The sequence below is a fragment of the Trachinotus anak genome, unplaced genomic scaffold, assembly GCF_046630095.1.
Source record: "Trachinotus anak isolate AG129_WGS33_773 ecotype Australia unplaced genomic scaffold, CSIRO_AGI_Tana_v1 ptg000033l, whole genome shotgun sequence".
In the NCBI taxonomy this organism is placed as follows: domain Eukaryota; kingdom Metazoa; phylum Chordata; class Actinopteri; order Carangiformes; family Carangidae; genus Trachinotus; species Trachinotus anak.
Window position 1 is genome coordinate 7,591,201 of NW_027273884.1, and position 17,453 is coordinate 7,608,653.

General features: G+C 40.7%; 1 protein-coding gene across 2 annotated transcripts in view; it reads right to left on the reverse strand.

The window, feature by feature from the left end:
- The window catches only part of syne3 (spectrin repeat containing, nuclear envelope family member 3), a 65,406-nt gene that overhangs the window by 29,176 nt on the left and 18,777 nt on the right, over positions 1 to 17,453 (reverse strand). For both annotated transcript variants that reach the window (XM_071471444.1, XM_071471445.1), the window contains exons 7-10: positions 11,217 to 11,353; positions 6,699 to 6,873; positions 1,573 to 1,755; positions 144 to 287 (exon numbers count right to left, since the gene is read on the reverse strand). In XM_071471444.1, coding sequence (XP_071327545.1) covers positions 144 to 287; positions 1,573 to 1,755; positions 6,699 to 6,873; positions 11,217 to 11,353 — 639 coding nt within the window. The remainder of the gene's footprint in view (positions 1 to 143; positions 288 to 1,572; positions 1,756 to 6,698; positions 6,874 to 11,216; positions 11,354 to 17,453) is intronic.

Genomic DNA, 17,453 nt, shown 5'->3' on the forward strand with positions numbered 1-17,453 from the left:
TTCACAGTGATTGATCACCTGACTGGAATCGGATTCTGTGTGAACTGAAATGAACTCAAACCAACAACTGCATGAAGGCCGGACACACAGGACAACACTACAGCATGCTTCATGTAGTCTGCTGACATGACAGTCTAACTCACCTTGAACTGGTCTGACTGGCTCTTCTTGGCCAGGATGTCGGGCTGGAGGCCATCTGCCACCACCAACCGGTCTCGGAGCTGGGCCAGCTTTGAGCGAATCAGCTCGTAGGCATCACCAAAGTCCTTGGTTCTGGAGATTAAGCCCTGACAGAGGGAGAGATGGGAGCGTCATGTTTGTCAGATCTTCTTGTGTGGTAACTCTGACTCAGGCCTGATGATGTGCAGGATGTGATTATGAGCTGGATGTGGCAAAGACAAATTATTATGTCTGTCAACCTAGAGGAGGTGGAGCATTATTTTTAGATCCTACCTGCATCTAGTCTGATGCTCTAAAATTACTCTGTCATTCATTTGCATTTACATGTATTGTTCAGTGACACTTTAGGAAAGATACTGACCTCACAGAGGTTCTGAAAGTGATAATCATAGTCTGAAGTTTGGTTTCATTGTGTAAGATGAGTCTTTCATTCCTGCTGTGACTCATCAGAGACATGAGATAAGAACATCTATGTTAAACTTCCACCAATCAGCTCACCACGTTTCATGACGTACAATGGTAACTGGTGAGGAGGCGGCAGAGACTTCACTGTTACACCTGACAGCATCAGTCGCTCCTCTTCCTCTTCTCCATCTGAAACTATCAGGTATAACTTACTCACAACAAGAGTCCCCGCCTGTGGTTGTTTCCTCTACCCACCAGCCAAGTTACAGTCTCTCCTTCCTGAGTTACAGCGTTGAATAATGGTCAGAGGTGTTTTCGTAGAACAATATGGTGTCACAGTGAAGTTGACCTTTGACTTTTTGGATATCAAATGTCATCACTTCATTTTATCCTTATATTTTCCATATCGGCACCTACAATTACGGGTTCGAGCAGACACGTTGCCTGTGTCCACAAAGCTGCATCCATCATCTAGAGACTCAACATCTCACCTGTTTTTCACGTGTGATGCAACTCCCAGCAAAAGCAGACAGAGAAAAGACCTGTTGATGTCATAGTGACATCATACAGCAACATTACAGCTGTCTATGTCCAGGCTGAATCTGAATATGACAAAGACATGTAAAATATAAATATATTTTACACACATTTTAGCAGCTGCATGTGGAGACAGTGGAGTTTTAGAGACTAAAATAGCAGCGATGCATCAGACACACAGCCGGTGTGAACACACACGTGTGTGAGCTGCAACAGGTCAGCTACGCAGCAGCCATGCACACACGCATGCAAGCTGTGTGTTCTCAGTCTAACTCTGAGAACCAGCCTTTTCTGGGCATGTTCAGGATTTCAGGGTCCAGAATCAGGCTTGTAGCAGCAGAGTGATTTTTTTTCATGGTACAATTTTAAAAGTTGAAAGTGCATCAAAACTTCAAAATAAAAGTCAACAGTTTATATTCAGATGTAAGATGATGGACAACATGTCGGTACCTGTAGTCTGCTCTTCCTCTGCAGCAGCTGTGTGTGCAGCAGCTCTCTGTTTTTGATGGCAGCGCTCAGCTCGCCCTGCAGACCGTCAGACCTCTCAGGACCAAACACAGAGTCCAGCAGGTCCCCCTTCACCTGCAGCAGACTGAAGCGCTCCTGCAGCTGGACGCTGTCCTTCAGCAGACGCTACCATGGAGGACAGAAGTGGAGAACACGTTCAGTATGTTGCTCTTTAGATTTTCAAAACATTATCGACTTCTCAATACGGTCAAGTGCAACATACAATTCAAAGGAGCTGCAATCTTTCTGATGAAGAAAAAAAAAGGTGAAATGAGTCACAGCATACCTTTATAAATGAAATATAAAAGCATAGTGGTGCTACAGAGATGCCCAGGCCTATTAATCCTGTTCTACAGATGTAAGGGAACATGCTGGTACAGACCCCAGCATCTCTGCTCTCCATCTTTGCAAATTTCCAAAACACACATGCAGACGTGCTAATTTCTGATTTTGATTTAATCCATTTAGCAGAGCTTAGAGCCTCTCAACAATGCTGTACAGTGAAGTCTGTGTAATATTTTAAACTGTGTCTCTTTGTCAGTATCACAGCTCAGAACAGTGAGTGTATTTTGTATAATTAATACCCAGATATACTCTTTTACTGTCTACATCAATCTGCCACTGTTTTCCAATTTCATTAGCAGAATAATTCAAATTTAAACCAAAGAGTTCATATATATAACAAATTAATCTTTGGCACAGGTTGCCCTCGAGTGACCCCATTGTTGTTCCTGAGCTGGTGCAGACCCTCTTCCTGCCAGAGCCTGAACATGAAATCCTGACATGAGGGAGGGAATCTGAATTTCTCCACAAGGGAGCCAGAAGTGAGAAAAGATTTTTAGGTTTGAAGCAGACTTTAACCTGGTTCCATGTATTCAGTGTGTTCACAACAAGAGCAGAAGAGCAGTCCTTTAGTGTCAGTGCACCACAGATTCAAGATTCCATATGAATCCATGTATTTGTAGCATTTGGATTCACCCACTCACACATGTACCATGTTTGTGCTGCCTAATAGTAAAGCTCTGTTATTTACCTTTTTTTCATTTGAACGTTTTTACCCTCCCAGATGAACTGTGTAAACATTTATAGCTGTGGGCAACTTCCGCAAAAACCTTGGACATAGGTGGATGTCCCGCCTATGTAAGTCTTCTTTGAGGTGCATCATGATTGGATTAACCAGTTTTTTAAGAGAGAGAACAAATTCTTATTCCGAGGTATGTGATCTCGTCAGGTGACCAGTAGACAGGAAAGCTGCTAGTGGGAGCAGAGCCTGCCAGAGAATCAATGAGCACAGCTTCTGTTATTCATTTAGCTCAGGATTACTATCTCTTTGCACATGTGTTCTATCTCACAAGCACCGTTTCCCCCCATCTCTAACCTCCATCAGCTCAGTCTTGTCCTCATACAATCACAACCTGACACGCTGGCATTTAACCAATCACTCGTAAGCTGTCAAAGTGTTCTCTCTCTCTGTTGTCTTTCAGCACCGTGAAGAATCTGTGACCGACCTGCTCCCCTTCACCACCTCAACCATGGATGCCCAACCATCTCCAATCAAAACCATCCAATCAGAAGCTTCTCTCTCATGAAGATGGTCCCATCCCTGAGTTCCATTCCTCATCACCACCACCAGTGTCTTGGCTCTGGGGGAAGTTTCCTGTAACTGGAAGCACCTTACGCCCATGGACTGTCTAAGCACCAAAGCCTATTCATTCTGTTCACAATAACATTTTGACATAAAATAATTCCATTTTATATCAAAATCTCCAACTGTCTTGTTCCTCTTATTAGTTACTCCAGAAGGAAATAAGTCCACCTTAAACTCTGATATGAGTCCAACTGTTGTAAACATTCAAACAAACAATGGATGGTAGTATCTGTGCAGCATGATATCATCTGCATAAAAATAAATTTTATGTACTGTCCTTTACAATTAAAGCCCCTAATAAAAGAGGAAGATCTAATGAGCTCTGCTAAGGGTTTGATAGCCAAACAGAAGACGGCTCAAGAGACAGTGTCCTCGCTCTAAGGGAGAAGAATCTGCTTTGGGGGATGATCAATGAATTCTGCACCTACTTTGAATTCTCCCATTCAACTCTTTCAAATGCTTTTAACTAATCCAGAAAACCAAACCCTGTTCATCATTATCCCTGGCTCGCTGTAAAATGTTCAGAAGCCCCCTTATATTATTAACTCTTCCTTCCTTAAATAAAGTCTGTTTGATCAGGTTTTACAAGTACTGATATTAGAGGTTCAAGCCTCAGAATCCCAAATCTTTGTATCTACATCAATGAGCAATACAGACCTGGAAGATGCTGGATCTTAAGGGTGCTTGTCTTTTTTTCTCAGAATGAAAGAGATGTTGGCTGAAGACACTGTTTCCAGTAAATGCAGGGCAGTATTAAACCTGTAGGTAGGGTAGAGTAGGGAGGAGGCTTATTTTAAACCTTTCCACCAGAAACCCGTCTGGACCCAGGGGTTTCCCACTGGACAACTGTCTCTATTATTTTAATCTCCTGAGTTTCTCCTCATATTTCTGTTCTTCTTCTGTCAGTGTTGGTAATTTAATTTTACAGAAGAGCTTGTCAGCTTCCTCTCTGGTGCTATTGTTGTCAGAGTTATAAAATAACTTTTAAAATGATGCAAAGATGGAATTAATGTCTTTGCTGTCAAAGTGTCTTTTCCCACCTGGATCTCTAATCCCTGCTGTATTGTGCGTTTGTGTCAGGTTAAGCCGCCGTGCCAGATATTTACTGGGTTTGTTCCCCACACACAGTTTTAAGATCAAATCTCTCCATACAGAACTTCATACAGAATTTCATACAGAACTTTTATGTCTGTGCTACAGTACTGCCACAGTGACGCAACTCTTACACAGGCTTCGACTTTGAAATTTCTTTTACGGTAGACTTTAAATTAGAGAGTAATAAAGTTATTTCCTGACCTGCACTGTTGCTATCCCCCTGGTTTAATTTTTTCATTTATCCACATCCAGACTGCGTATTAAGTGACATTGTTTATTCTTGTTTTATGTGATAGTTTAACAGAAAACTGAAGCTGACGTGCGGCAGAGGTGCCTGCTGAACAGCTTCATGAGTGTACTCGTTAGATTTGAGTCTCTGATGCAACAGCGGCCGGAGCGTATTGAGGTTTCCACAAAGACTGATGTGAAAACAAATTAAAACAACAGCTGAAACAAGTTGTATCGTGTTTGTGACAGTGACACATTTAAAATTTCCTGCCATCAGAGACAAGATCTCACTGTTTTACATTCATTCATTTAGCATGGTATGAAGAAGAGTCTTGAGTCTTGGTCCAGTTTGCTCTGCTTTGCTTTCGCAACACAATCACAGGATTTCATCACACTGACAATCCACACAACTAATTCTGTATTTTTTTTTTAAACATCAGCTAAACACACATTTTGCATCTGTCTTTAACCCTCTGAAACCCACATTAAGACATTTCTTCATACGTTTTCTTCATACGTGTTTTGCCTGATGAAGTTGTCATTTTTTAAAGTTTCACCAGATTGAGAATGAACACAACCTCAGCTAATTATACATGTCACTCAGTAAAGACTTCTGTACACTGTAATAGGGGATAGTAGCAAATAAACAGACTTTGAATTTTTCCATATTTTCTAGATAAAAACACTGCAACCTGAAAGAAAACTTCAACACATTTGTTTGGATTGTTCTAGAGGTGATTTGAAGTTTCTGTCTTTATCTGTTCATGAGTTATTCTCATTCTCTCGAGCTTCACTGGCGCCATGACAATAAACTCTGAGCTACTTCTCCTCACTTTGAGTTCAGAATAAGACAGATTTGCTCCCATGCAGTTTGGGTATACAAGCAACTTTCAGCCACACTTCTGCATCAGACACTCTGATTGGCTGTGACAGAACCCAATGGAGCCAATATGAGTGTCCAATTCAGTCACATGACTTTAGAAAAATGGCAGATGAGAATCAATCGATATACATAGAGATGGAAAGCAACAACGCTCCAGGGAAATGTTAAGACTAATCCAAGTCTCTTCTAACTTCTCAGACTGGAGTCAGTGACTCAAACAGAGAAACAGGGGCTTGTTGGAAAGTGTGAAAACACATGTCTGTCACTCAACCCACCACGGAGTAATGACGCTCTAAAGACAACGTGATATGTATGAGTGTATACTCTCCTTTGGGCCTCAGAGGGTTAACTTACCCATATGATTTTACTTTATCTAACTATTCATTTTATCACATATTTATTCATTATATATTCATTGTATAAGTTTATTATGTCTAACACATCTTGCATTAGTAGTAGTTTAATATACAGTAAATAATGACAATAATAATATAAAAGGTTCTGCATGTGATTGCAGCAGGAATTCAGTGGCTAAACTGTTAAATAATCTGTTCATTGTGAACCATTAGAGGCCTTTTATGTGATTATACAGGACTGTGAAGTAACCATGGTTACACATATGGACATCAGGATGTGAGTGCAGAGCTTTTCTCTTATCAGTGACAAAGTGAGTTCAGACAGTGCAGGACCTCACCAGCACTGTCTGATGAATGTGTTTCCCGCCTGTCGTTCCTTCCTACAGGAAGTTATTAACTCTCATTACTTCCTGTCTGCACCAGAAGGAGGAAGGTGTCGCCTTATCAAACACCACACCTGTTTTATCATCTCATTCACAGTGACTGGTCAGAGTGTGTTGGTATTTGTGTTGTATTATGTGTAACATGGTGTCATACCAACAGTGGTCTGAGTGTTAGTATAATGTTTGTTCATCCAGTGGAGAGTCATGTTTAGTTACACAATAACACACAGTTTCATTTTCCATTATTATTGTGTAACAAATTAATATTCCTCTGTCTATTAGTATGAAAATATTTATCATATCACTCTAGTGACCAGTGGTGATTTACTTCCTGTTGATATATTTATACATAATGTTAATAACTGAGAAGTTAACATCAGACCTGTTGAATAGGAAATGTGTTGTGTCAGGTCATGTGATGTTCATGTTTACTCCTCTTGATTCAAGGTCATGACTTGTGTGTGTGTGTGTGTTACCTCTATGCTCTGGACCAGCATGGCAATGTGGGAGAAGTCTGTGACCTCAGCAGAAGCCTCCAGCACCTGAGAGACCATGTGGCTCCACTGGGTGTAGACCAGCAGCGGGTCCTGGAGGATGCTCCTCAGGCCGGACTCTGACTCTGAGCACAGCCTGGTCGCTCTGGTCTTCACACTGCAACATGAGCACCAAGAGATTTACAACAGACTGATCACAGCCCCGGACATCATCACTAAAACCTTTTTATTTATACGTCCTGTTTTATTTGTCGTCCTGTTCACATAAAAAACAAACAGAGATCCACATTTCTGCTGGTTTCACATTATTCATCAGAGTAACAGCTGGTGGCAGTCACATGTCAAGAAAACAGAAACCTCAGGAAGACTTGGATGAAAACAGTTCGGGTTTGACAATCTGCTTCGTTTTATATGAAAGAGATGAGAACATACGTGTTCTAGTGATGACAGTGAGTCTCATGTTTAAAAGAACAATTTCACTGGTACATTCAAAGATGAAGTAAAACAACATGGTTATTTATAAAACCTTTCTCATCTATTTCACTTAATAAGAGCATTCGTCACAGACACTAAGGACTGTCAGAGTCTGTCCCTCCGGTCGCAAATGTGTCTGCTCATTGTTCTTTGACTGTGATGTCAGAGTTTCACACAGCAGAGGGATGTATGAGTGGGTTTGTTTTCATCTACTGAAGTTTCTCTCTGCTCATATGAAGTTTAACAGCTGGATGTACCTGAATGATTTGATTACATCACCACTGGTTTGGAAGAGTTCAGACACTGAAGCTGTTTTCTAATTCAGAGTCTGCTTCTGAAGATCAATTGTATGACAGCGACGCCACCAGGCTGTCCCACAAACAGCCTTAAAGCCTCAAGTTTTTGTGGAAAAAAGTGAAAAATCCTCTGTAGACCAGACTGTCTCATTTCAGTTCAGCCTTTATGGTCTATGACGGCAACAAAGGGCCAGACCTTCACAGACTGTGTCCTCTGAAGGAGACATCTTGTCCAACAGTTGCATCTCCAGCAGATAAACAATTTTTATGTATGTATGTGGCATGTTCACAAATTATGGATGTTTATCTAACTTTTTGAACAAAGAATCATAATCTGTGATCATGTTCACTTCTCCCACTGGAGAGAACAGACTCTGGTCTCTTTAAGGGGCAGGGAGGTGGAGAAACCCATGTGACAGATACATGAAATGAAATGACATCTCAGCTGTCTCTGGCTCCGTCGTCCACATCCACCATCTAAACTTCCTGAACCAGGTCAGTGAAATCCAAGTCCAGATAAAGGGGTGCAGGGGTTGCGATGCTGTATTAAGTCCAAAAAATATCCACTGGTGTCTGATGTTGCGTTGCTTCCACCACAGCAGCCACAGAAACTCTTTTTTCCTGAGACTTTGGTCCCTGCAGCCTGTTCTATTGCTCTTTCCAGGAAACTCAATGAATTATTAGAAAGCTTAAGAAGCAATGGACCCATTTAATACAGTGTTCCTGACATTTATTAGTACAAAGGACAAACAGGGCTAGAGCATTTAATGAGGGCATCAAAGCCACAACATTTACAACAGGATGCCTAATGGTTTGTTGTACCCAACAGTCTCACTTGTCTTCACATGACTTTATTTTAGACTTTTTAACCAAATTCCCACTTAAATCATCATTATTCGCAGCTTAAAGGAATATGTGGCTCAAAAAAACAAACTTGTGTCTGGGTTTTCAAAATCCCAGACTGGAGCACTTCATTAAGCCCCACAAATCTCTAAGAGCAGCATTAAAAGCTTCATAGGATGACCTGCTGCAGGGAGGCAGAATTCAGATGTGGGGATATTTATTCATTTGAAGTAGTTCATGTTGTTAAAAGACAAACACAATAAATCGTAATCTGATTCATTTCTGTTCGTCACTATTAGGTAGAGTCTGCGGATAGTGGTGTCTTACGGGAATTCACTACCTCATAAATATTTTTACTTTGCATTGTAACCCAACCACTGAGGATACACCAGCCAGTGCATTCTTAGTGCTGGTCCCCAGTCCGGATAAAAGGACAGAGTTGTGTCAGGAAGGGCATCCAGTGTACAACCTGTGCCAAATCAAATACACGGACCATAAACTAGATCGCCCTCCAGGGCTGACAAATTAACTCCACATCAAAGACTCAAAATGTGGCTCTCACCAACTTAAACAGCCAATCAACGATGTGCAAATGACACCTCAGTAGGAAACCTCCCTGAGGGGGCCCTATGTCATTCCCTGGATGATTTGCAACAACATCTCAGAAGCAGTGTTTCAGTAAAGCTGCACATACATAGAATTAATTAAACAGACTGTAACCACCGATATAATTAGCTTTTTTTTCTGCTACTCTAAATCTTGGTTATCCAGAAACATTTTGTTAAGACTGCAACCAAATCAGAATCGCATATTAATTTCAGAAACTACAGATTGTCACTATTTATGATATTAATATCAAATATATATTTTTATTATAAGATATATTCAATCAAAGGGAATATTGCCAAGCACTTCCAGACTTATTTTAAAACAAACTCACAGGTCCAATCTCATTCAACTCATCAATCTTCCGATCTTCATCCTGCTAAATTTCTCACTTGCAGAGGTCAATTTTCAGTAAGATTTATAGGTCTCAAATTATGGAATGGTTTTCTCCATTTGGCTAAGAACTGTTCCTCTATAAAATGTTATAAAAGATGCTTAAAACACCATTTTACTGCTGTTCTAATCTATTTTTTTCCCATGTATTACTGTTTTATTAGTTTTTGCTCATATTGACATGTACTATTACTGTTGCTCGTGGAGTTAAACTCATACACATAACATTCTCACATTTTCTGCTCTTATTGTGATATTATTGTTATTACCCTTTTTTATTTTATTATATATATTTTTAATCCGTTAGTTTCATATCATTTTGATGTAGTCACATTATTTTCTTGTATTCTCATTTTTGTATTATACAAAAATTATATTTTCATGATTTTTCAACATTACTTAGGTGGAGACTTTCGCTTCTCCCTGCACTGTGTACTATTTTCTTTGTCACTTTCTGTGTATTTCAAATTGGGCAAAATAAAAAAAAAAAAGAAACCTCCTTGAAGGGGCTTTAGTGTTGATGAGCTCTGGTCTGATAATGTGGGTTATTTACAATGTGACAACACTGAAGTTATATCTAAATTTCAACTAACATGAACTTTTGGGATAAAAAATATTTAGAATGACCACATTTTTGTTGGTGACAGATTATTTTTTACATCATGGAGATGAATGCTGATTGGAGGGGGCCCCTGGTAATTTTTTGCTACCAGACTCTACAATCGGCACTGACTGTTGGGTGAAAGAGAAAGAGGTAGAAGGCATGTCCAGAGCCAACGGGAGAGGAGGAAGAGTCGGAACTTTAAATGTTGGCAAGATGACAGGTAAAGAGGGAGAGCTGGATGAAATGATGGAGAATAGGAAGCTAGAAAGTGAACACTGGGGAATCACCTGAATTATTGTAGAAATTTGTCCTAGAATAAATCATATCATCATCCAGGTTACAATCATGAACAAACACAATTTATTTTAACTAATGACACATAAATCGTTGTGTTGTTCTTGTAATATTGAAAACATCATTCAAACTTTGACAGTGTAGCTGGAAACAGACTGTGAACCTCCCAGCTAATACAGTTCTGCTGGACTGAGTCCTCAAACCTGGAAATCAGTTGCATGTCCTCACTTCCTGTCCCCTGGTCCTGAGTCTCTGTGTGTTTGAATGTGTTTCTGGGTGATGACTGAAATCTGGTCTGTGTTTAACAGCAGCTCAAGACACTTTCAGGTTTGATTCTATGAAATCAAATCAGTCAGTAAATCCCTCAGTCCTGATTTCTTGAAGCTTCTCTGTCTGTTAAAAAAGGCCGGTTGCTAACAAGAGTCTAAATGAGACGACAGAGGTTGTTGGGCACGTTAAACGTCATCAGTCCAACATGAAAACCGATCTCCTCACCAGTCCACCTTTACAGCCTCGCTGTGTTTCTACAAACTGTTACTAACTTTGTCAGAGGAAAGGTTCTTGTAGAAGAGTTCAGAGCTAAATCTAACTACAAGTTGAATGTTAGTGGTGGTGATGGTGAAGTCATGTGACCGTGGTGTAGTTGGTTTATAGCCTAACATGAGCTTTTTACTGCTGCTGATTGTATTTAGACTTCAGACATCATAAAGTGGTGTCATTAGTGAAGATTATCTGGAGCTAAAAATACTGTGATTTGATCTTCTGGCTCGACCACCTTCCTCCAGTTCAAACTATGCGGTATCTACAGTATCAACAGAGTGAGTGCTGCGAGTTACACGTCCACATTCCACATCAATGTCAATCAAGAAAGGGCCCTTCTCAGTACATGAGAACTGAATGACAGAAATGGAAACTGTCCTGATAAGTTTAACAGGACATATCATGTGGTCTACATGTAACCACAACAGTGATAGACTTCCTGTCTCATACCTCTGATGCTCTTTGACAACAGCCAGGACGTCATCAGAAAGGTGTCGCGAGTCCACTGAGAACCTGAAGAGCTCCTTGAGCTGAGCCTTGAGGAGCTCCACCTGGGACTCCTCCCCTGCCAGAGTGTTCCTCACACCCTGCAACACAAACACACACACACAAGGTACTCAATGATGACTCCACACAACAGCAGGTTTTTACCACACTTAGCTGAGTCGCACACTTGTTGATGTCACCGTTTCAAAAAGTTAAGTTTGAACAAATTTGAATGGGCACGTTATATCCAACCTAAACCACGGGGCCATGTATCTTTGAATAAGATCTCGCTTCATACGAATGACGCCCTTTTACTGAGCATCAAGAGTGCTGAGGATGAGTGTGGCTGCCCGGGTTGTACAGGTGACGTTACTTCACTGGTTTCTGGTCTCTGCCGTACCTCACTATGGTGGCACACTAACAGGTGAGTCCTCAGGTCTGCTGGCAGCACCTTTTACTAAGTGGACAAAGAGCCTCATATTTATGGATGACGTTTCGACTACACTGAAAAACTCCCACACACTTATTCTCCGATGCGTCAGAGTCGTGGTTCTCTGGTTAGCCTAGCCTAGCTCGCTAGTGTCCTCCTCCATTTGTATTTGTTAGCTTAGTTTGCTGATAAGTGAAGAGGGAAGTAACAGGTCCATCTGGCTGTGGATTTTAACACCACCTTCTGTTGGACCACAAGGTGAACTACTACAAACTAAACCAATTAAAAGTAACAGCCCATGTTCACATCATATGATTCAGACCATGAACGCATCAGCCTCTTACTTGTAATTCTGAATGGAAGAATTTTTGACATCTTTAATATCTGACACTGTCTGAAAGAAATGAAGTGTAATCTCCAGTCACACAAATCTTAAACTGTATGATCTGACTTTAAGATTAATGGTGTTCGTAAAGATCATTCAAGGCTCCAAGTGACGGTGGGAAAGGAAATAACATCACTGGATCAATACATAAGCAACACTGTTTTCTTCCTGCATGTAACCTATTTTTATCCAGTTAGTTTCTGACGTCAGTCGGCCTGGTGTTCTCTCTGCTCCTCTGGAGCTGCTAACGGACAGACAGCAGCTTCTGATGACAGACATCCAGACAGAGGTCAGCCTTGGTGGGCTAAATGGATGACTTCAGGAGCACTCACATCTCATTTCCAATGTGGATTCCCAGTTATATGGTCATTAAGGTGGACAGACCTGAGCATTAGACTGATTCAAAACTAGCTGTGTTTCTATTAATCTGCTTAATGTGCACTTTGAAACTCTGAGGTATGGAAACGTGGATTTTGAAAAAAACCCAAATGTAGTAAAATAATGTATCTCACAGGAGATTTACTCACAGGAGGTGGTTTTTCAGACTATTTGACAAAACAAAGCATTTAAGTCACATGACATGACTATAGTCACACGACATCCAAAAACACTGCAGACAATTATCTCTACAACTCCCTGGTATGTGGCCGCTGCCAGATATAAGGGTTTTACCTTTCCATCATTACATGCACCAGACGCCCTCATCGCTTTCGAATAAATACAACAGCTACTGTGGTGGAGTGGTTTTGTTTTGTTTTTTTGATAATACATTATTATATTACTGTATTTTATGTTTCAGGTATAAGCGATGCTGCCACTAAACAGCAGCTCCAATTTATATTTTCTACATGTCAAGGTACTAAGTAAGAAGCAGCGAAATGAGACTGTGCAAAACTGCAAAAAAAACAGTTTGATAATATGAAAAATATTACATATGGTGATTTTCAGTATTATCAAATATCAGCCCAAACCGAACTGCAGGGCCAGCAGTGTGTGTAACCACCTCTGAGTACCACCTAACCACTGCCAGGTGGAAATAACAGGAGCTTTTTTTGCATGTATGTAGCTGGTGCCAAATAGTTCCAGTAGTCAGGTTTTTCATGTTTTCACGTTGAGCTTCATGACTGGAAGGAACTGCACTGATACTTTAAAGTATCAAGTACTGACATGAATCCTATTAAGATAAAATTAAATCTCTGTAGTGCAAAATATGTACTGATCAATGTGACTTGGAACACTGTTTTGCTCTGTCTGGCCTGTTTGCGTGACCTTTTTCTCCTCCTCCTTTTCAGGAAGGAACCAATCAGAGCGGAGCTCGTCAGCCAGAAGTGGTTCACCTGGGCAGCTCTTTAAAAGCTTTAATGCTCAGTCTCCCATCAGTGACATCCCTTCTCTGTTTGGTTCATTCTTGACCTCAATACTTTCACTCATCCACGTACTACTGATTTTCCTGATTCAACATGTACTTTAATAAATGAATTTTGTGGTTTGATTTTCAAGCCTGTGCGCTCTTCCTCCTCCTTTGTCTGAATTGTGAGTCAGTTCATGACAATTAAAAAATGCGTCTTTAAAACACGCTGTGTGAGTCTGTGTTAGTGTCTCTCCATGTGTTGTGAGCTATCTGTTCACTACTATCTTCCACTTTTCCTTCAGCGTCGAGCAGCCTGTTGTATTTCCCTTTCAGAACAACACAGCTCTCTGGTGGTCGACATCATGGCGAGTCACAGTGAGAACAACACAACAGAACAACACAACATTAATGATGACTCTCTACATGTGGAAGTCAGCACATGTACGACTGCTGTCATTACTAATGGGATTAATGCAGATGATGAACCATGAGTGAGTTTTCTTTAGGTGTGTCAACAGGAAAGCTTGTGTATTGTTGGTATTAGCCGTGTTGTGGGTTGCTGCTAATTGATACGATTAATTAAAATGTCGCTGTAATTACTTTAATTAGCTGCAGCTGTGATTACCTGCTCTGAAAAGTGGAGCTGTACTGATGTGAAAAACATCAGACCACACCTCACTCACAAATCCAAACAAGTGTGGTTGTGTCTGAATGATTTCATTCATGTTCTTTTCTTTATGAAACAGAAATCTCTGTGATGTGAGAACATTTTTATCAGTAGTGTCAAAAATCCAGTTCACTGAAGAGAATAATGACTGTTGACTTTAAAACAGCTGGTTCTGGGGGCATCCTGGTAGCTCACCAGGTAGAACATGTACCACCTTGCTGCAGGAGCCTGAACCGGTTCCAAAACACCAAGGACCAAGTACCAGAAAACAGCATTAAACTTTGGTTCTGCTTTCAGGTTCCTTCACATCTATGATGACGTACATGGCTATCCTCCGGGACCTCTATGTCACAAATCAATACAACAGCAGCATCCTCTAAATTCATGAGCCACATCCTTCAACAAAGTCAAACATAGCATCAGGTGAGGGAGAGCAGAGCAGCTCCAGCTGTTTAAGACTTGTGCAACACAATAACTCAGTGAAAAACGAGCTAGCATAAATGGCTGACGTCTCAACAGTGTGAACAATAGGAGGTAAACGATCAAAAATGAAGCTTCAGTCAGATTTGCATCGATCTACAGATGGAGCTGTGTCTGAAGCTGCTGCTGTCTCACTGTAACATGAAGCTCTTGAGCCTCAGACCATGATCAGTTCACCTGGTTCAGTAAGAACAGTTCCAAATTCACTCTCACGTTTCACTTCCTGGTGTGGATTCACTTCTGATCACAATTTAACTGAAATATTAACTCCTGAAATATTTTCCAGAGGATGATTTTCTTCTTGAAACACCTGATTCAAGAGTATGATCTCTGTTACATTGGCTTTACAGTTTGGTTTTGACTGTTAAAATTACCTGTGGACCAGGTGTTTCTGTGTTGACAGTGGGGACAGTGTGTGACGTCTTTGACTAGTAAAATACAGGACCAACAAAAATTCATGTGTCTGTCACCAGACCACTAAAATAAAGCAACAACAAGCAGATCCACACTGATCTGTATCTGTTATTTAACATTTTGTAACGCATGTGTTTGTGGATCAGACGTTTTTATGATAGAAATATGATTTATTTTGTGAATGTTGGATTAAAAGATTTTTTTTTCTAAACATCTTACCACTTTAACCGTCTTGGAATTGAAATAGGGAATCGATAAGAACCAGAATCAATAAAATTCAAAGGATACTCAACCCTATCCGCCTGGGTTCAAGTCCAGCTTGGGCCCTTTGCTGTTCATCATTTCCTTCTCTCACAAAAACGTGTGACACATGAAGCAGGTTATACAATCACACTTATTTCATATGCAACTCAACATTTTACTGCACAATGTTCTCACATCTAACAAAACTAGGATGAGTTCATTACACCAGCCTTTCAGTCCTCATCTCTTCAGAAAAATAACTCACTCACTCACAAAGTGGAATCTTTTAAGAGGACGTCCAGATCACTGGAGTACTCTGATATATGGTGTAACTAAGGAAAGTATAAGAGCATTTGACACAGATCTGATTACTTCTTCTCACTGAAGCCAAATATTTTGGATGCCTTCTTTCCAGCGACTGAAATGTGCTCTCATGAGTCATTACATGCTCTTATCTTATCAGAGCATCCAGTATTTTCTTTAGAGTGAGAACCATTAGTGGATCATGCTCTGTAGTTATTTCTTTATGACCTGCCCACGTGGATTCTGGGTAGTGAAATATTTTGGCTATGATGCTGTGTTTGCAAAGCAGATGAAACTGAGTTGTTTACAATCCATTTCTCATTTGAAAGTAAAAGTGAAAGCAGATTGTGTCACAGCGAGGTGACAGCATGTCGAGATTTGCAGAAGCTGACAGACAGATGAGTCCAGCACATCACTCTGCACTCCAGTCACACCCAGCAGAGGCAGCTCCACAGCTCCACAGTTCCACAGCTCACCCTCTGCACCAGTCTCTGTCACATGCTGCAGATGTGTATGTAAAACACACTAAATTCTGCAGAGGCAAAGTGTCACGTTTATTCCCATTTTTCTGCTACACTGATGTGAAGAGACGTGAAATGGATGAAACCAGAATATGTCACAGTGTGAGGCATCCAGACAGAAATAATAATCTGACTGCTGTACACCTCACTGAGCTCCTGAGTAGATCCATTGAAGTGATGGAGCTGATTCTCTGACAGGGCTGCAGGGTTCAGTTTCCATGTGTGTTAGATATACTGTGATGATGATGATGATGAGATAAAGACTCCAGTCAAGACTCATCAAGTCAGGGCACAGAGGTTATATCACTTCTAAGAAGGACTGGAGGGAACGTTGTTATGAGATGTTATGAGAGAGGAAGAGAAAAACTAAATGAAGGCATGCAACCACAGAGGACAATGGATGATAGAAAGATAGCAGAGGACAAGTGGAATGCAAACTATGTTGGTGTGCTGGACAGGAGCAGGAGTGAACAGGATCCAAATCTATGACTCAATGTTAAACCCTCCATCCTCTTTTGCTGTTGATCACAATGTGTCCAAACTATCTAAAACTCTCAGGTCCTGAATCTGGCGTCAAATATCTGATCAGATTTATAACCTTAACCTTCAGGAGTCGCTGATCACACCAGGGTGATCAGATCACGTGGCTGGTTCAAGACATCACAGCGTAAAAACAAAGTCACATGGAGCATTACCGTCTGGGGCTGGAGTTACATTTGTCATATAAATAACTCATCACAGAAGCCGGTGAGAGAGAGAGACAGAGACAGAGACAGTGTCAGAGACAGGGACAGGGACAGGGACAGGGACAGGGACAGGGACAGGGAAAGAGAAAGAGACAGAGACAGAGAACAAAGACAGAGAGAGAGAGAGAGAGAGACAGAGACAGAGACAGAGACAGAGACAGAGACAGGGACAGAGAGAGAGAGACAGAGTCAGAGACAGGGACAGAGTCAGAGACAGAGACAGGGACGGAGACAGACAGAGAGAGCTAGTTACTGGAAGATTTGTTTGTGTGGGAGAAAATGAAGGAAACACGGTTTGATTTTGTCTCAGTTTTACCTTTTTCTTTTTCTTTGCAAACCACTCACTGTGAGAATGAAGGCTCATGTAGCTCTCTGTCTTATTGTGTATACAAACTGTTCTGAAGAGTAACACAGAGAAAGAATGAACACCTATGGCCACTCATGCTTCTTGCTGTAAATAGTTGTATTTGCCTTAATTTTTATATCTATTTTATCATTCTATCTTCACCTGTGCAACATGTGTTTACAATTCAAGTCTTCAGATTGCTTCATTGAGCATGTTTGTGTTTTTATAGTAAAAACACTAAATTTCACTAATCTAATTTTATGTGTTTTGTATGTTTGTATGTCCAACATGTCGATACAGTATGTCAAAGTGAAA